This window comes from Bos taurus, chromosome 5 (genome assembly GCF_002263795.3).
Source record: "Bos taurus isolate L1 Dominette 01449 registration number 42190680 breed Hereford chromosome 5, ARS-UCD2.0, whole genome shotgun sequence".
Taxonomy (NCBI): domain Eukaryota; kingdom Metazoa; phylum Chordata; class Mammalia; order Artiodactyla; family Bovidae; genus Bos; species Bos taurus.
This window is the reverse complement of record NC_037332.1, coordinates 12,437,248-12,458,584: the sequence shown is the minus strand read 5'-3', so window position 1 is coordinate 12,458,584 and position 21,337 is coordinate 12,437,248. Positions and strand designations below refer to the sequence as shown.

At 38.1% G+C, this 21,337-nt stretch overlaps 1 protein-coding gene across 2 annotated transcripts in view; it reads right to left on the bottom strand.

Moving 5' to 3' along the window:
- TMTC2 (transmembrane O-mannosyltransferase targeting cadherins 2) overlaps positions 1 to 21,337 on the bottom strand; it is a 422,587-nt gene that overhangs the window by 183,517 nt on the left and 217,733 nt on the right. For both annotated transcript variants that reach the window (XM_002687180.7, XM_059886837.1), the window contains one exon: positions 201 to 315. In XM_002687180.7, the coding sequence (XP_002687226.1) occupies positions 201 to 315 (115 nt within the window). The remainder of the gene's footprint in view (positions 1 to 200; positions 316 to 21,337) is intronic.

Sequence of the window (21,337 nt, the reverse complement as noted above, 5' to 3'; positions counted from 1 at the left end):
ATACACATGAATATCAATGATGTGACCCAAAACAAAGAGTTGTAATACAAATACCATCCATTTGCTAGCGTCAGAAGCATGATTCATGAAAAGACTTTCAGAATATTAGCTATCATCATATCCATTTCCAGCAGTGAAAACAATAGCCTTGCTCATCATGTTTCAAAGATACCAAACCAGGAAAAGCAATGCATACTCACAAATTATAAAGCATGTCAGCCATGTTGCTTCGGTAATACAAAGCATTTCTATAGGCGCTTTCAGCTTCAGAAATTTTGCTCTGACTCTTGAGAACATTTCCAAGGTTACCCCACGCTGCCAAAAAAAGAAAGAAGTATTCAGACTAGTGTCATTCTGATTATATATGATATACTATCAGGCCGTCAGGAAGTACCACAAGGAGAGAAAAAAAGCCTCATAAAACATTTTTAAGAAAGAAAATTTATTTCCTTTAAACTCAAACTGAGGGATTACATGTGAAAGCCTAAAGGATGATGATTATGTCTCAAAGTAAATATATACACATACAATTCATCATAAGGCCAAGAACGATGTTACCTTAAGATCTCCTACAAAGATGTGAAGCTCTTTCAAATTTCAGTAGAGTTCTTCACGAACTGAAATTGTTGTATACCTACTAAACCAGAAACTGTAAGAAATGATCTTAAAATAAACAAAGGTTTCATTCAAAAACAAAAACACTGATAAATAACAGAAGAATTGGGAATCAAAAAGAAGATAACTAAGATCAAAGATATAAAGAGGCTTAATGGCACCCCACTCCAGTACTTTTGCCTAGAAAATCCCAGGGATGGAGGAGCCTGGTAGGCTGCAGTCCATGGGGTCGCTAGGAGTCGGACACGACTGGGCGACTTCACTTTCACTTTTCACTTTCATGCAATGGAGAAGGAAATGGCAACCCACTCCAGTGTTCTTGCCTGGAGAATCCCAGGGACAGATGAGCCTAGTGGGCTGCTGTCTATGGGGTGGCACAGAGTCGGACAGGACTAAAGTGATGCAGCAGCAATAGTCATCAGAATATATCAGCAAAACATTATGCTCCTTAAAAGAGTTAAGTATATATGGTTTACTCAGATATAATGTTTTTATATCTTTCCTGCTAATAAATTCACAAGTAGGAAAATCAGTAAGTTTGTGTCTTCACACATAATCACACTTAAAAATGTACATTTTCACTATCCCCTTTATTTTTCACTCTAAACAATCATGATTTCTCAATATTATAAGATACCCCATCACCAGCTGCCCACAAAGCAAGGCGCTCAAGCAGACCTATTCTTCAAACTTGGATGCTTCTCTTGTCCTTTTTCTTTCCCACAAGGAGATGGGTTGCTGGGCCCTTAAACCAGAGTCCCTCCCAACTAGAAGATGAGGATGAGAAGGCTCATGTGTGTCCAGATCTATTCATCTGGAGAATTACTAGTTCTATATGGAGAATGAAAGGGTTTGAGATACCAATTTTTAATGCATAAAAACGTATAGAATCTTTCGATCCCAAATTTGCTTGTGTGCCCTGTAATTTAACACACTGTGCCTTCATTTACTAATCTGCAACATGGGAGAAAATAATATCTCCTGGGTTTTTTGACAAGGACTAAATGAGTTAGTATATGGAATGTGTTTAAGATAGTGCCAGCCATGTGGCAAACACTCAATAAATGTTTGCTATTATCATTAATATCATTGTAATGGATGCTCTTCACAATTTACAGTGTCAAGCATTGCTTACAAAAACAGGATCAAATATAATGCACTTTACATACTTAGTAATATCTACAGAGAATAATAATCTTTCATATTTGGAAAGTCATATACCTTCTTTGGCTTCTGATGGAGAACAGAAGAGAAGCACATACTTAACATTATGCAGTACCTAATCATGCCACATGTCACACCATATACTTGAAAACTATTGTCTCACTGAGCTCTCAACATAGTACTGTATATGAAAACCCTGTCCACTGCATGAATAAGGAAACAGACTCAGAGACACTAAACAACTTGCCAAGTTAATACAGAAGTATGAAAGCAGAGATTTCAATCCAAGGCTTGTTATTGGTGTTTAGTTGCTAAGTCGTGTCTGACTCCTTTGCAACCCCATGGCTGTAGCCCATGAGGCTCCTCTGTCCATGGGGTTCTCCAGGCAAGAATACCGGAGTAGGTGGCCATTCCCTTCTGCAGGGGATCTTCCCAATCCAGGGATCCAACCAGGGTTTCCTACATTGCAGGCAGATTCTTTACAGTCTGAGCCACCAGGGGAGACATTTAAGAGGATGTTTAATACAAGTCTCTTAGTGTTGGCTGATAGTAGAAAATAATCAACTTATCCATCATGGAAATATCATGAGAAACTTTATGGATTACTATACAGCAGTGAGAATCAACAAGTTCCGTGTAAATATTTTAACAGGAATAGACCTTGAAAAAGCCGAAAAATATTCAAAATACCTAATGCATTCTGTCACATTACTTAAAAATATTAAAAACTCATTCCTACCCGAAGTACCATTATATACTTTACAAGGATACATTATAAATCTAAGGACAGAAATCAATTACATTAGGATAGTTGCCTATGATGCAAAGGGACATTTAAGCTAGGAACAGAGGTAAAAGGGAATAATATATGAATAAAAGAGGACATTTGTAGGGATCATCCTGAAAACTGGCCAGGAACTAAGGAATATAATTGATCTAACTTCTGCAGCTGGGAGAAGAAAAGGGGGACAGAAGGGAGGTGAGGATAAAAGGAAAGGGGAAATGGAAAATTAAGGTCATGCCACACATTCTTTTAAAATAGAGATGGAATTATCCTATATCCTACTTAAGGAATAAAGGGTTTTAACATTCACTAAACCTTTTCTTGTGTTGATGTTAAGACAATTCAAAATGGATGTTTGAGGTTACCTTCAAATTTGCACATGGTAAAGTTTACTTTGGACCAACAGAACTTAAAGATCTTGCATTTTTATGAATATTTAATGTCATTTTACATTTTTAAGCTCATATATGTTATTGATTCATTCATTTCATGCACTAATCTTTAAAACCATTCAGTTTTATTGGAATAAAATCCCTGGAATTCTTACAAGAAATTGTGATTAAAGTCTAAAAAAAAAAAGTATCCAGTTTTTTAAAGTCTGTATTTTAATAGACAGTGTCCAGATGAATTCAATTCTCACATTAAAACACTGGAGATGATAAAGTACTTATTTGAAATTTTAAAAAACTGTATTTAGTTTATTCTAAAAACTTCATGTAATTTTTGAAAGTTTTTCCCAACAGCGTTTCAAAATATTTAGAGTACTAATTTTATTCCTGTTGTTTGACAAAATGAATATTGGAAGAAGCTGTTCTTGTTGAGGGACTACTGCTCATCTCATGGGCTTAGCTTGAACAACTGCAAACCTAGGTGGAGAAAAAGAGGAGGAAAATGTAAAGGGAGAAGGAGAGGTGGAAAAGAAATAAAAATATATGTATGCTGGGATAAAAATAATAGTGCTTTCATTTATTTAAAGTTTACTATATGCTTGACAGTGTCCAGAATTTATATAATATAATAATAAACTTTGAGGTCCATCACTATATCCATTTCATTGATGTATAAACTAAAGTTAACTCCTTAAATTGCAAAGTTAATGACAAGAGAAAACCAGATCTGTTTCCAGATGTCAAAATCTCACCATCTCAATACTGAGTCTAACTACAAAGTCAAATCACATATCATAGTACTCAATATTTACACATATTTAATTGAGGGACTAAAGTATAAAATGGAGCCAAGATTAATTATCCAAATGAGTCATTCCCTCAGAACTGGGATAAAATACTCCAGAAACAACAAACTTTAGTACCCATGGTACCAACAAACTTTAGCTACATGGTACCCATCTTTCGTAATGTATTTTCCACACCACAGAATGTCACATTTTAAATGTTACATTTTCTAGAAAATGCAATGGAAAGAGAACATAGTTATATCTATGTAAATAAATGTTCGTTGCTCAAAGATACTGGAGATTAAGTACATTTATCAAGGACTCCTAAGTACCCTAAAGGTGCCTTATATATGATGGAGATTTAAAAAGCATTGTTTAACAAGCACATGACTTATTTCTTAGGAAAGTGAAAAGTGAAAGTCGCTCAGTCATGTCTGACTCTTTGCGACCCCATGGACTTCTACAGTCCATGGCATTCTCCAGGCCAGAATACTGGACTGGGTAGCCGTTCCCTTCTCCAAGGGATCTTCCCAATACAGGGATCAAATCCAGGTCTCCTGCATTGCAGGCAGATTCTTAAGCCACCAGGGAAATTCAAGAATACTGGAGTGGGTAGCCTATCCCTTTTCCAGGGATAGGCTGGAAAAGGCGTATCTTCCTGACCCAGGAATTGAACCAGGCTCTCCTGCATAACAGGCAAATTCTTTACCAGCTGAGCTACCAGAGAAGCCTTTATTTATTAGGACTAAGCATATATGATTATATTAAGGAAAGGTGAACTGAAGCTTCAAGGTATCACGGTAAGTTTCAGGGAATCTCATCTGTGAAGTTATTTTATTTTCAAAAGGAAAACAAAATTTTTCTTTTGAACGAAATCAGGAAGCAAAGAATCAAGAACAACTCTTATTATATCTCAAGGGCCCTTCATACTGGCATTTAACTACACCCAAAAGGTATCCACTTACTAAGAAATGACCTTAATTCACAAGGAAAGCTACTCAAAGGTCACAAACTGCCACAGTTTATGTTATTTGAAAGGCAGAATAACAATTAAATATTTCCATCTTGCAAAGGTTCTTCTAAAGAGGAAAATCAAATGTTAGCTCTTTCTGGAAATGTTAAGTGATCTACAATGAATCACTCCAAAACTTTTTCAAAGACCTCATTCAAATATAGTAGTTCTAAGTTCACAGAGTAAGTTTAAACTTACTCTAAAATATCAACTATTGTAATTTCATAGTGCTCGATATATTTTATAAAAATCAATGCAGGCAGATTTGAGCAATTTTTTCCAGGGTATTTTTACTTTACATTAAAAACTGGAAGATATTTATATTCAATGATTATAAAAACAGTTGTTTTTATTATGATTGTGGCATGCATTGCTCTTTGAAAAATTAGCTAATAAGATGAAATAATCTCTTAATATTCAAATTTTAACTACTTAACATTCACACAAGCAATCATACTTCAGGGTTAGCATACCACTATTTCTGTTACACTGATCCTCTGAACAGTCACCAAAATCAACAAGGGCTCTCACTTTTTACTTCTACCTTTAGTTGTAATTTACCTTAGAACTTTAATACATGTCTTTAGTCTTATCAACACCAAGTTCTATGTAAAGATCTTGCAAAACCAAAACATTGAAAAATGCTTTAACTATCATGATAAATTCTAAATTTTGCTTCCTCCAATTCTCAGTAACTTGTTTGAAATCAGAATGCTATCACAAAAAGGGGTTACATGTTGAAATCTTGCCAGTTATATAAGCCAGATCGGCTGCAAAAGAAAATAAATACAGGAGTCCCTAGTGTAGCTGATAATTGTTTTCCTTCAGATTACAGCCCTATTTTTAGGCTTCTATATATATGAACTCTTTCAGTCCTCCTAACAAAGATTATCATCCCGTTAGTACTTGACAAGGAAACTGTGCCTTAGAGAAAGGGATACTTAAAAGCTAACAGAGATAAAAATTGTGTCTGTTGGTTCTGAAGTCCTTGTTTTAACCACTATGAAACACCTGGACTTCAGATATGTTCCAAAAACAGTGTTCACATAGATGTAAGTTAAATAAGTGTCATTTTAAAATATGAGGAACTGTTATGTTAAAATTTCTAATCTCAATGAAGACCGTAAAAAAGAAGCAAGCAAGCAGAAGGAGAAGGAAAAAAGGGCCATGTAAGTGCATGAAACTTAAGATAAATGTGAATGTGTTTTGTTTTGTTAATGCTTTCTCGCTCTATCCATTAACAAACATTGTAAGGGGTTCAACTCTTGTAGCCTGGGTTTATACTGATTTCATGTCACTTCACATGATCCAGGGAAATCACAGCACTTATAAGCCTACAAGGATTTATATTTCCTAAGGTAATTATACCTTGGATTATTACAGAAAGAAACATAATGTTGAGTGGGTAAAAAAGGTCTGGTTAAAATGTTAAGTGGAAAAAATAGAAATAATTTAAAGATTATGATTCATATGATACCAGAATACATATACTACATACTTTTATGTAATTCTAATTATAGCAACTTTATAATATGCAATTATCTCTCTTATTCCTCTATCTTTGGTTACTTCAGATACACCTGAAAATCAGTATATTTCTAATAAGGGAAAAAGTATTAAAAATGAAAAAATAAAATTTAGTACTCCAATGATTTGTTTACATTGTCTTCATAGCACTGTTAATTAGTATAACATATATGTGCATATTGTAATATCCATATATACAGTTCAGGGCAGGTTTTTTGGTTTTAACAAATCTAGGATTATTCCTTCGCATTTTACCATGTGCAGTCTCTATTCTGACTTTGACTACAAGCCACCCCCACATCCACAGTTCAGTGTCTGCTATAAGAACTCTCAAGGATCACAGCTGTGTGCTGGCAAAAGGGCTTGCATAACTCAATGAAGCTAAGAGCCATGCTGTGCAGAGCCCCCCAAAACTGATGGGTCGCAGTGAAAAGTTCTGAAAAAACATGGTCCACTGAGGGAGGAAATGGGAACCCCTCTAGTATTCTTGCCTTGGGACCCCGTAAACAGTGAGGAAAGGCAAAAAGATACAACACTGGAAGATAAGCCCCTTCCCAGATCAGAATTTGAGCAAACTCCAGGAGACAGTGAAGGACAGAGAAGCCTGGCATGCTACAGTCTGTGGGGTTCCAAAAAGTTGGACAGGACTGAGCTATTGAACAACAGGTCAGAAGGTGTTCTATATGCTACTGGGGAAGAGCTGGAACAATGACAAATAGCTCCAGGAAGAACAAAGCAGTGGAGTCAAAGCAGAAATAATGCTCAGTTGTGGGTGTGTCTGGTGGTGAAAGTAAAGTCCAGTGCTGTAAAGAATAATATTGCATAGAAACCTGGAATGTTAGGTCCATGAATCAAGGTAAATTGGATATGGTCAAGCAGGAGATGGCAAGAGTGAATATCAACATGTTAGGAATCAGTGAACTACAATGGACAGGAATGGGTGAATTAAATGGACAGGAATGGGTGAATTTAATTTAGCTGACTATTATATTTACTACGGTGGATAAGACTCCCTCAGAATAAATGGAGTAGCTCTTACACTCTACAAAAGGGTCCAGAATGCAGTACTGGGGTGCAGCCTCAAAAACAACAGAATGATCCTGATTCGTTTCCAAGGCAAACCATTCAACCTCAGTAATCTGAGTCTATGCCCCAGCCACTGATGCTGAGGAAGGTGAAATTGACCAGTTCTACGAAGACACATAACATCTTTTTAGAATTAACACCAAATAGAGATGTCCTTTTCATCATAGGGGCTTGGGATGCAAAAGTAGGAAGTCTAGAGATACCCAGAATGGCAGGCAAGTTTGACCCTGGAGCACAAAATGAAGCAGAGCAAAGGCTAATAGAGTTTTATCAAGAGAATGTGTTGGTCAAAGCAAACAACCTTTTCCAAGAACCCAAGAGACAACTATACAAAAGGACATCACCAGATTGTCAATACAGAAATCAGATTATTTTTTGCAGCCGAAGATAGAGAAGCTCTATACAGTCAGCAAAAACAAATCCTGGAGGTGACTGTGGCTCAGATCATGAGTTCCTTACTGCAAAATTCAGGCTAAAATTGAAGAAAGTAGGAAAAACCACTACCCTCGTGGATCAGCTGGTAAAGAATCCACCTTCAATGTGGGAGACCTGGGTTTGATCCCTGGCTTGGGACGATCCCCTGGAGAAAGGAATGGCTACCCACACCAGTATTCTGGCCTGGAGAATTCCATGAACTATATAGTCCAGGAGATCACAAAGAGTTGGACACAACTGAGTGACTTTCACTTCCTTCAGGAAAAACCACGAGGCCACTGAAGTATGATCTAAATCAAATCCCTTGTGATCATACAGTAGAGATGACAAATAGATTCAAGGGATTAGATCTGGTAGATCGAGTGACTGAAGAACTATGGACAGAGGTTTGTAACTACAGGAGGCAGTGATCAAAACCATCCCCAAGAAAATAAATGCAAGAAGACAAAGTGGTTGTTTGAGGAGGCTTTATGAATAGCTGAGGAAGGAAGAGAAGGAACAAAGGGAAAGACATACCCAACTGAATGCAGAGTTCCAAGAATAGCAAGAAAAGATAAGAAGGCCTTCTTAAATGAACAATGCAAAGAAATAGAGGAAAACAATAGAATATGAAAGACTAGCGATCTCTCAAATAAAACTGGAGTGATCAAGAGAACATTTTATACAAGGATGGGCATGATAAAAGAAACAATAAGAAACAAAGAGAAGCAGAAGAGATTAAGAAGAAGCGGCAAGGAAAAACAGAAGAACTATATAAAAAAGGTCCTAAAGACCCAGATAATAATGATGGTGTGATCACTCACCTCGAGTCAGACATCCCGGAGTGTGAAGTCAAGTGGGCCTTAGGAAGCATTATTATGAACAAAGCTAGTGGAGAAGATGGAATTCCAGCTGAGCTATTTGAAATCCTAACAGATGATGCTGTTAAAGTGCTGCACTCACTGTCTAGAAATTTGGAAAACTCAGTAGTGGCCACAGGACTGGAAAAGGTCCATTTTCACTCCAATACCAAAGGACAATACCAAAGAATATTCAAACTACCATCCATACAACTGTGCTCATTTCATGTGCTAGCAAGGTTATGCTCAAAATTCTTCAAACTGGTTTAGCTGTACATGAACCAAGAACTTCTAGATGTACAAGCTGGGTTTTGAAGAAGCAGAGGAACCAGAGATCAGATTCACTGGATCATGGATAAAGCAAGGGAATTCCAGAAAAACAGCTACCTCTGCTTTATTGACTATGCTAAAGCCTTTGACTGTTTGGATCACAACAAATTGTGGAAAATTTTTAAAGAGATGGGAATACCAGACCACCTTACCTGTCTCCTGAGATACCTCTATGTGGTTCAAGAAGCAATAGTTAGAACCAGACATGGAATAACTGACTGGTTCCAAGTTGGAAAAGGAGTACAAGGACATATGTTGTCATCCTACTTACTTTACTTACATGCAGAGTACATCATGCCAAATGCCAGGTTGGATGAATCACAAGCTAGGATCAAGACTGCCAGGAGAAAGATCAACAACATCAGATACACAGATGACTCCACTCTAATGGCAGAAAGAGAAGAGGAACTAAAGAGCCTCTTGATGAGAGTGAAAGAGGAGAGTGAAAAGCTGGCTTAAAACTCAACATTCAAAAAACTAAGATAATGGCATCCGGTCCCAAGACTTCATGGCAAATAGAAGGGAAAAAAGTGGAAGCATTGACAGATTTTATTTTCTTTGGCTCCAAAATTACTGTGAATGGTGACTGCAGCCATGAAATTAAAAGATGCTTGCTCCTTGGAATGAAAGCTATTGACAAACCTAGACAGTGTACTAAAAAGCAGAGACATCACTTTGCTAGCAAAGGTCCATATAGTCAAAACTACAGTTTTTCCAGTAGTCAGGTAGGGATATAAGAGTTGGACCATAAAGAATGCTGAGCACTAAAGAATTGATGCTTTTGAACTGTGGTGCTGGAGAAGACCCTTGAGAGTCCCTTGGACTGCAAGAAAATTAAACCAGTCAATCCTAAAGGAAATCAATCCGGAATATTCATTGGAAGGATTGATGCTGAAGCTCCAATACTCTGGCCACCTGATGTGACGGGCCAATACACTGGAAAAGATCTTGATGCTGGAAAAGATTGACAGCAAAAGCAGAAGTGGGCAGCAGAGGATGAGATGGCTAGATAGTATCACCAACTCAATGGACATGAATTTGAGCAAACTCTGGGATAGTGGAGGAGAAAGGAGCCTGGCATCCTGTGTCCTATCTAACTCACAAAGAGTTAGACAGGACTTAGCGACTGAAGAACAAGAACAATCAGAACCATGCATGGTCTATGAAGCTGAGTCTTCTCTGTAAAGGCCTTCACTCCAATTTCCCATCTAGGCTCAGAATGTTTCTCACTGCATCTTAATCCAAACAAAACAAAACAAAAAATCTACTTCATGTTCCTCTCTGATAGCAAGGTATTCTCTGTGAAGTTTCTGGTTAACTAACCCACAGGATTATATAATAAATGAAGATAGTAAGGCATTTGCAAATATAATGACTGGACAAGGAGGGAGAATTTGGAAACACCTAACTTTGAGACTTTCTTCAAATCCTAACAGATCCTTTTTCTAATATGCCTATTACACTGTTGAAAGTAGTCAATCTAAAAGACTTAGTGAACAATAACTGGCAGGCCACAAATGGTGGCCCTAATTATATGAAGTGTTAGCCGCTCAGCTGTGTCTGACTCTTTGTGACCCCATGGACTGTAGTCTGTCAGGCTCCTTTGTCCAGGCAAGAACACTAGAGTGGGTAGCCATTCCTTCCTCCAGGTCTTCCTGATCCAGGGACCGATTCCGGGTCTCCAGCATTGCAGGCAGATTCTTTACCATCTGAGCAACCAGGGAAGCCCATTTACATAAAAGACACACCAATTCAGTAAAGGCTCATAAGAAATTCCTCACATTTGGCTGATCTCTTAGCCCATGTAGCCGTTCAACCGTTACACATAGATTGATAGCAAAATATACAGAGTTGTTTCTGATTTCACAGTCAGAATATAATTGACCCAAAGGATCTCTTACAGCTTGCCTCCGTCATAATTAATATCATTTGAGTCTGGTTAAGCTCTAAAAGATGAAGAACCTTTAGAAAAGGCGAGAATTCTAAACAACTCCAGTGGGGGTGGGGAGGAAGAGAAGTGATTACAAAAAAATTCTCCCTTTTGTTCTTTTACAACCCAATCTCATAAGCTACTTTATCTCACAGTGAATCCTGTCATCATTAAATGGGTTCCTGCCATCTAATAGCCCCAGGTTAGTTTCCAAATATGTGTCACTAAAAGGAAATTTGATGCAGAAACCTAAACCAAAAAGATCCCAAACCTAAGTTTTTAGTTTTATTTCTGTTACCAATTAGATCTGGGTCTACTGAAGTAAATTACTGGACTCTCCCATTTCTTATTAGCAGTAGTAAGTAAACGCGTAATACGGGCCAAACTCTGGGCTAGGGGTGCTGTTCACGCTTGGTCCCACACAGTGCTATTGCTGTACCTGCCATACAGATCAGCCTAGAAGCTCAGAGAGGTTGTAACAACACTAAAGATGAGCGTAAGAGCTCCTTGTGTCCTGCCTTCCGGTGGCTCAGCTGGTAAAGAGTCCTCCTCCAACACAGGAGATCGCCTGCAAGCAGGAGACCCAAGTTCGATCCCTGTCTGGGTTGGGAAGATCACCTGGAAGAGGAAATGGCAACCCACTCCAGTACTGTTGCCTAGGAGATTCCAAGGACCAGAGGAGACTGGCTTAGAGACTAAACCACCAAGACCACCCTATCTACCTTACTGTAAATCTGACCAACTTATCATGCCTTTTCTCCCTAAGCATTCTGCCTCTCAGTTGCTCAACAGTAAGACAGGTGTAACAATCCTTGCCCAAGTTCAACTCCAGCATCACTGAAGTCATTAAATAAGATAATAGATGTGTAACTCTACAAAGTACATTTCTATGGAACAGGAATGATATATCATTAATAGATCATCATCCATAAAAAACATAACCAAGTAGGAACACCCTTTAATAGTGTATCTCCTATATTCAGTATCTATGGTCATGCTACTGAGAATTCCACTGCCAAACAAATCAAGGCCAAGAAAAGAAAACTCAAAGCAACATTAAATACTCCTGAGGCCAGTTTTTTGTGATTTTCTTTTGAGAATATCATTAAAAAAAATTTTTTTGGCATGTTCCCTAATCAGGGATCCAGCCCACACCCCCTGTAGTGCAAGTGCGATGGCCTAACCATTGGACCGCCAAGGAAGTCACAAAGCCAGTTTGAAGATAAGAAAAATTAAAATAAATAAATAAATAAAATAAAGATTCCACTTTATTTTAAAACAGCTGTTCCTAAGATAAAATGCAGTATATATCAAATACAGTACATCATGACACCATGTTATAACCTATGTTAACTTCAACATATTAATTTGTGACAGTAGCTTTTAACTCAGCAGGTAGTGCTGAACATGGAAAAAGTAGAGTTAGTAATAGAGAAAAGGGCATTTTAAAAGTAAGAAATGTTCAGTAAAAGCATAAATATAAAGAATAAAATATTTATGTGGGTAGAAAAATATTCTTGAATGCTAATAAAATAAAATTAGCTATTAAATAAAATAAATTTCTAAAAATGCCAATTACCTTTACTATATGCTCAAATCTTGGGCAACTATCATTTTAATGTATATTTTCAGCTACTACAAACAACAGAAAAAAAGAGGGAGGTTGATTTTCTTTGCCTTTTTTGCTGCTATGGGGCAAACAGATAGGGCTCTTCAAAGGCTGTGCAGCCAGTACTTGTATGAGGTATTTGTGTTACTTGAAAAACATGATACTGATATAAAGGATGATGCTATTCATTTTACAGCCTTTAACATACAAACTCAGAAAGTTCCACTTCCAAACAGCGAAAGGAAGCTAGTACACAGAGGGGAAAATTCAATAGGAGGAACCCAAAGAGTGAATGCACTAAAGTGACATCCTCACATCAGCTGAGCACCATGAGAAAGAGAAGGGCTGGGCCATTTTCCCGAAGCTCTAACAGGACATTTTCAGTGTCCATTAAAGTCTCTTTTACACAAAACACACCTACTGGGTGCATATTAGTTTTAATAAATATTACCAACTAGAAATTATGACTAGATATGTGGTTTTAGAGGCATAAACACATATAATGCATTCTAAATGGTGTTGACATTCAGAGGATTTACATGTTAAGTTGATTAAAATCCATAAAGAAGCAGTATTTTCCTAGGCAGTCATCAGGATTGGGGTTAGGGTATAGTTCTTTAATTCTAAAGTCCTACTTAAAAGCCTCGAAAGTAAATATCTACTCTAGGCTCCATTTGGAAAAGCCACAATCAGAACATGGCAGATCTCTGACCAAAGTGTCACTTAAGCCTCCTGTTTCTAGAATTGCACCATAAAACCCAAAGATATGGCACAAAAAGAACCTTACTGAGTATTATCTGCCCCCCGCCAAACAAAAGAAAGAAACACCTTTCTTAAAATCATTGTCCTAAACTGTAAGAGCAAAAGAGATTTTTTAAAACCTTGTGCCATTGTTTCCCAATAATAGAATTCCAGAAATAATTTTAAATATATTGTGATCGGAGATAAGAAAAAGGCACAATGCAGATTTGCATGGCATCACTAATTAATATGCTCATGTTTTCTTTATGTAAACCCAGAAACTTATCTCTACTTGAAAACTGTTTTCAACACTCACATGAATACAGACAACAGCATTCAGTTTTAACCACTAGAGTGAAAACAACTTGAAGCCATCCTTGGAAAATATTCAGATTATATGAAAACAGACTAAGTAGAGAAATGAGGTATTCTATACCAGTATTGCAAATCTCCAAAGCTTATTTGTAAAAACTCAAAGAGAATAAGCCAAGTAATAAAGTAAGACCAGATATTATCAAAATATCTCTGACCTCCTTGTCCCTCTTGGTAGCCATGCGATATATATTTTGAGAAATTTATTTTTTTCACAAGGAAAAAGAAGACAGAAAGAGAAGAAGAAATGTTTATTACGTTTCTTTATTAAACAAACTCCCAGCTGTAAAACACAGAGCCCCACACACTGTAAGACTAAGTTTCTTCCACCATCCAGGGAAAGAACTGCACTTACCAAGAAAAGTTTCTTGACACCTCAGTTCTCTGTTCTAGTCAAAATCTGACACTCATCTGTTATATTAAATATGTAATCCAGTTCCTTCTTCCTAAACTTTCCTAGAAAGTTCTCCTAATTAAAATGTATGCCTACATTACTCTCGGAAAAATATTAACACTGATATTTTAAAAGAATATCCCATGATGTTTTACATGAAGGAATTGATCAGAGTGGCAGCCAGTATTATTGAGATTTAGACACCTAAATACAAGACTCAACAAAGGACCTAATATAGTTCTGCCCTCCAGAAGGGTTTTGTTTGTGTTTGTTTCTACTATTTAATCAAATTATATTTTAGCATCTTACTTGGAAACAATATCATCATTTTTAAATAAAAATTTTTAGTGTTTGGTTCTTATTTATTTTTTTTAGTAAGCACCTATGTGTGTTTTCTACTAGATCCCCTAGATAGTAATATTCAGATTTTTTAATTAATACTAATATGCAAGATTAAAAAGAGGAGAGTTCTAATTTAACACTCTCTTGAGAAACCTATATGCAGGTCAGGAAGCAACAGTTAAAACTGGACATGGAACAACAGACTGGTTCCAAATAGGAAAAGGAGTACATCAAGGCTGTATATTGTCACCATACTTATTTAACTTATATGCAGAGTACATCATGAGAAACGCAGATAATGGCATCTGGTCTCATTGCTTCATGGAAAATAGATGGGGAAACAGTGTCAGACTTTATTTTGGGGGGCTCCAAAATCACTGCAGATGGTGACTGCAGCCATGAAATTAAAAGACACTTACTCCTTGGAAGGAAAGTTATGACCAACCTAGATAGCATATTCAAAAGCAGAGACATTACTTTGCCAGCAAAGGTCCGTCTAGTCAAGGCTATGGTTTTTCCAGTGGTCATGTATGGATGTGAGGGTTGGACTGTGAAGAAAGCTGAGCACCAAAGAATTGATGCTTTTGAACTGTGATGTTGGAGAAGACTCCTGAGAGTCCCTTGGACTGCAAGGAGATCCAACCAGTCCATTCTAAAGGAGATCAGTCCTGGGTGTTCATTGGAAAGACTGATGCTAAAGCTGAAGCTCCAATACTTCGGCCACCTCATGAGAAGAGTTGACTCATTGGAAAAGACCCTGATGCTGGGAGGGATTGGGGGCAGGAGGAAAAGGGGACCATCTCAGAGGATGAGATGGCTGGATGGCATCACCGACTCGATGGACGTGGGTTTGGGTGAACTCTGGGAATTGGTGATAGACAGGGAGGCCTGGTGTGCTGCAATTCATGGGGTCGCAAAGAGTCGGACATGACTGAGCGACTGAACTGATGCATAAAAAAGGGCTCACACTTTGTTTTCCCATTGAGTTATACATATAAAATCTCCTAAATCCAACTTTTTTTTTTTCAATAATCATATGATTTGAACATCTCAGATTTTTCCATAATCCCTCAAGACTTAACTGGAATTTTCCTTTACTTCCATGGGCACAAGTATAGATGTGCATGATTAATAAGGATAAAACTGAAAAGTGTGTCTTACTGAAAATCTGCTATAGCTGTGACATTATCTGTAACTGTATTACAGCAGAAAATGAATATATTTTTGCTCTTTAGCCTTCTGTGTTTTATAAGAGTCAAATACTAGAAATTTGATTTTGCCTAAAACATTGCTCTAATACATTTTTTGACTGACTTTAGCAGTGTTCTCTTTTGTTGAAGGAGAACTTAAAATTTCGAAAATATTAGCTATGTCTTAAACTCTATTCTCAAATATAATTTCTAACATGGCTAGCCATTCCTTAACAGATGCCAGATTTATGGATATTTCTTAGGCACTTCTCTTTCTGATAGTGCGGTAAAATTTTGTTCAGAGATTCTCTCCTTATATAGAAATGCAATCCCAAAGAAACACAATGCCAAAGAATATTCAAAGTAGTGCACAACTGCACTCATCTCACATGCTAGCAAAGTAATGCTAAAAATTCTCCAAGGTAGGCTTGAAGAATACATGAACCAAGAATTTCCAATGTTTCAGCTGAACTTAGAAAAGGCAGAGGAACCAGAGATCAAAATGCCAACACCCACTGGATCATAGAAAAAGAGAATTCTAAAAAACCATCTACTTCTGCTGCATTGACTACTCCAAAGCCTTTGATTGTGTGGATCACAACAAACTGTGGAAAATTCTTCAAGAGATGGGAATATCAGACCACCTGACCTACCTCTTGAGAAATCTGCATGCAAGTCAAGAAGCAACAGTTAGAATCAGACATGAAACAACAGACTGGTTCAAAATTGGGAAAGGAGTATGTCAAGATGGTACATTGCCACCCTGTTTATTCAACGTCTATGCAAAGTACATCATGCGAAATGCAGGACTGGATGAAGCACAAGCTGGAATCAAGATTGCTGAGAGAAATATCAATTACCTCAGATATGCAGATGACACCACCCTTATGGCAGGAAAGCAAAGAGGAACTAAAGAGCCTCTTGATGAAAGAGGAGAGTGAAAATGTTGGAATAAACTCAATATTCAAAAAACTAAGGTCATGGAATCTGTTCCCATCACTTCATAGCAAATCGATGGGGAAACAGAGGAAACAGTGAAAGACTTTATTTTCTTGGGCTAGAAAATCACTGCAGATGGTGACTGCAGCCATGAAACTATCAGACACTTATTCCCTGGAAGAAAAGCTATGACAGACCTAGAGAGCATATTAAAAAGCAGAGGCATTATTGTGCCAACAAAGGTCTGTCTCATCAAAGCAATGGTTTTCCCAGGACCCATGTATGGATGTGAGAGTTGGACCATAATAAAAAGCTGAGCCTCGAAGAAGTGACGCTTTTGAACTGTGGGGTTGGAGAAGATTCTTGAGAGTTCCTTGGACAGCAAGATCAAACCAGTCAATCCTAAAGGAAATCAGTCCTGAATATTCATTGAAAGGATTGATGCTGAAGCTGAAGCTCCAATATTTTGGCCACCTGATGTGAAGAGGTGACTCACTGGAAGAGACCCTGATGACAGGAAAAGAGAAGAAGGGGCGACAGAGGATGAGATGTTGGATGGCATCATCTACTAGATGGATATAAGTTTGAGCAATCTCCTGGAGCTGGTGATAGATAGGGAAGTCTGGCGTGATGTAGTCCATGGGGTCACAAAGAGTCAGACATGACTGAGTGACTGAACTGAACTGAAAAATGCTAGATAGAAAATATAAGTATTTGTCAATGAATATATTAATTGATGTGCTTCTCTTGTGGCTCTGCTGGTAAAGAATCCACCTGCAATGTGGGAGACCTGGGTTCGATCCCTAGGTTGCTAAGATCCCCTGGAGAAGGGAACAGCTACCACTGTGGTATTCTGGCCTGGAGAATTCCACGGACTGTATAGTCCATGGAGTCATAAAGAGTCAGAACGACTAAGCAACTTTTACCACCACTACTTGGTATTAATTGATGGGACAGTAAGGGGAGTCCTCAAACCTAGAAACTGCTCAAAAACATGAGTCCAGAAGGTTAATAGGTTCTGAAGATGGCATTTACCCTGTGTAAATTTGTGGAACTAAGAGGAATCAGGGCTTGGGATTTAATTGGCTTCGAAAGAGAGGTTGGATAAGAGAAGCCACACAAACTCAAGCCTTGGGAAGAGAAGCACTGGTCTCACTCAGGAACATGGGTGAAAAATTTAGAAGACTATAAATTGGATAATACATAATTAGTAATTCTTGGACATATTCCAGGAATGCAAAGTAAGTTCAACATTAATATAAATCATTAACATAAATAGATTAAGTGGGGAAAATGTCTATCATTATCAATTAATTCACAGAAAGAAAACTTAGACTAGAAATCAAGAGGAAAACTGATAAAAGCTGTCTACTGAAAGACATAAAATGCACATAATTAATGGTGAAATATTTAAAACATTCTTTCTTTAAAAAGAATGAAATAAAAATCCACTGTCATCACTTCTGTTTGACATTGTAATGGAGGTTCTAGCATAAAATAAGAGAACACAAGTGAAAGCAACAAAACTGAAATGAAAAGATGTATGGGGTGGGGGAGGGTCATCAATGATTCTGGTAATAGCTTATTTTCAACATGCAAAATGTGTTATTTATTTTAGTGGTCTCCTTTAAGTGGTTCAAATACAAGGTATGTGGATATATTTCTCAATGAATGAAATATCTCATATATGTTTAACAAAAGAGAAGCAAAGAAAAGTTAGAACATTTTAAGAATGAAATACAAAAACTAATATGGAAATCAGAATAATATAACTTCATACTTCTTTTAATTATATGTGAGTGTGTTTCTTTGAAATATAACCACTAGTAAATATATTCAATCTAAGGCCACACTAATTTTAGGGTTAAAGGCTTTCAAACACCCGTAAAGATTCGGTAAGTTTTGTTATGGTAATCCCAAAGACACAGTGATATGTCACCTACTTGACTGTTATACACGATAAGACCTTTTTTACTGAGTCCGTTGTCTTTTTTCCTTCCCTGAAAAATTATACTTGCAGGCATTAGAACTGGAACCAAAGAAAAGATTTATGTGCTAATCTGTTCTTAGAGGAAACCATATGCTTTTGAACTACTGTGACTTAGTCCATGTCAATGAGAAACCACAGTTAACTTACTCAAGAATCAAATGTTTAAAAGGTGCCTTAACAATTTAGATTTTACTTCTTAAAAATCCTTTGGTTGAGATTTTCATTTCATTCTTGTCAACCCCCTTATTTTATATTTCTTTCTTCTACTTAAAGAGACAAATTAAGAAGAAACAACACAGGATTTCCAGTTCAAGATGGCAGAGCAGAAGAATGTGTGCTCATCTCCTCTTGCAAGAGCACCAGAGTTGCTCCTATCTGTTGAACAATCATTGACATGAGGACACTGGAACCCACCAAAAAAAGATAACCCTATGTCTAATGACAAAGAAGAAGCTATAACAAGATGGTAGGAGGGGCACAATCACAATAAAATCAAATCCCATACCTGCCAGTTGGGTGATCCACAAACTGGAGAACAATAATACAGAAGAAGTTCTCCCACTGTTGTGAAGGTTCTGAGCCCCATATCAGGCTTCCCAGCCTGGGGATCCAACAAAGGGACTGGGAATTCCCAAGGACTCTCACTTTGAAGGCCAGCAGGATCTGATTACAGGACTTCCACAGGACTGGGAGAAATACACTCCATCCTTGGAGGGCACAAACAAAATCTCACATGGACTAATATCCAGGAGAAAGGAGCAGTGACCCCGCAGAAGACTGAACCATACTACCTGCTAGAACTGGAGGACCTCTCATGCAGGCATGGGTCAGCAGGCTTGCCACACAATTGGAGAGCTGGCAGCAGCAGTCCTGGAAGGGGCCCCATGGCATAAGTCCTCTTGGAGGTTGCCACTAACCCTACCATGGACCCCATAGACCCCAGGTCTGGGTCACTTCAGGCTAAACAACTAACAGGGAGGGAGCACAACCCCAATCACAAGGATATAACTGGATTAAATGTGAGAGTTGGACTGTGAAGAAGGCTGAGTGCCGAAGAATTGATGCTTTTGAACTGTGGTGTTGGAGAAGACTCTTGAGAGTCCCTTGGACTGCAAGGAGATCCAACCAGTCCATTCTGAAGGAGATCAGCCCTGGGATTTCTTTGGAAGGAATGATGCTAAAGCTGAAACTCCAGTACTCTGGCCACCTCATGCGAAGAGTTGACTCACTGGAAAAGACTCTGATGCTGGGAGGGATTGGGAGCAGGAGGAGAAGGGGACGACAGAGGATGAGATGGCTGGATGGCATCACTGACTCGATGGACATGAGTCTGAGTGAACTTTGGGAGTTGGTGATGGACAGGGAGGCCTGGTGTACTGCGATTCATGGGGTCGCAAAGAGTCAGACACGACTGAGAGACTGAACTGAACTGAACTGAACTGAAGCACAACCCTGCCCTCTAGAGCAAGACCTAGTTTATCCCACCACTAGTCCCTCCCATCAGGAAGGATACACAAGTCTCTCAGTCTCCTCCATCAGAGAGCAGACAGAAGAAGCAAGGAGAAGCACAATCTCACAGTGGCTAGAACAAAAATCACATAAATCACATAAATCACAATGAAAAAGCAGAAAGTCATGTCACAGATGAAAGGACAAGATAAAAGCCCCGGGGGGGATGGGGGGGCTAATGAAGCGGAGATAGTAAACCTTCTCTAAAAGAATTTAGAATAATGATAGTGAAGATGATCCAGGATCTCAGGGAAACAATGGAGCAGATTCAAGAAATGTTTACAAAGACCTAAAAGAGCTAAGCTTCCCTGGTAGTTTGGATGGTAAAGAATTTGTCTGCAATGCAGGACACCCAGGTTTGATTCCTGGGTAAGGAAGATGCCCTGGAGAAGGAAATGGCAACCTACTCCAGTATTCTTGCCTGGAGAATTCCATGGAGAGAGGAGCTTGGTGGGCTACATTGCATGGGGTCGCAAAGAACTGGATACAACTGAGCAACTAAGCATACACACATGCAAAAGACCTAAAGAACAAACAAACAGAGATGAATAAATACACTAGAAGGAATCAAGAGCAGAATAAATGAAACAGAAGAATGGATAAATGACCTGGAGAATGGAATGGTGGAAATCTCTGCCACAGAACATAGGAAAAAAAAAAAAAATGAAGACACCCTAAGAGACCTCCAGAGCAACATTAAACACACCAACATTCACATTACCGTGGTCCCAGAAGGAGAAGAGAGAAAGAAAGGACCTGAAAAAATATGTGAAGAGATAATAGCTGAAAACACTTCTAACATGGGAAAGGAAATAGTCAACCTAGTCCAAGAAGCACAGAGAGTCCCTGGCAGGAATACACTGAAACACATAATACTCAAACTGACAAAAATTAAAGACAAAGATAAATATTAAAAGCAACAGGGGAAGATGACAAAGAGCATACAAGGGATATCTCCCAAAAGGTTATCAGCTGATTTCTCAACAAAAACTCTACAAGTCAGAAGGGAATGGCATGATATACTTAAAGTGATAAAAGAGAAGAAATTACAACGAAGAATACTCCTCCCAGCAAAATTCTCGCTCAGATTTGATGGAGAAATCAGAAGTTTTACAGACAAGCAAAAGTTAAAGAGAATTCAGCACCACCAAGCCAGTTTTACAACAAACACTAAAGGAACTTCTCTAGGCAGGAAACACAAGAGAAGGGAAAGATCTCCACAAAATAAACCCAAAACAATTAAGAAAATGGTAATAGGATCATACATATCGATAATTACCTTAAATGTACATGGATTAAATGCAGGAGCCAAAAGACATCCACTGGTTGGGCAGATGAAAACATGTGCGTGC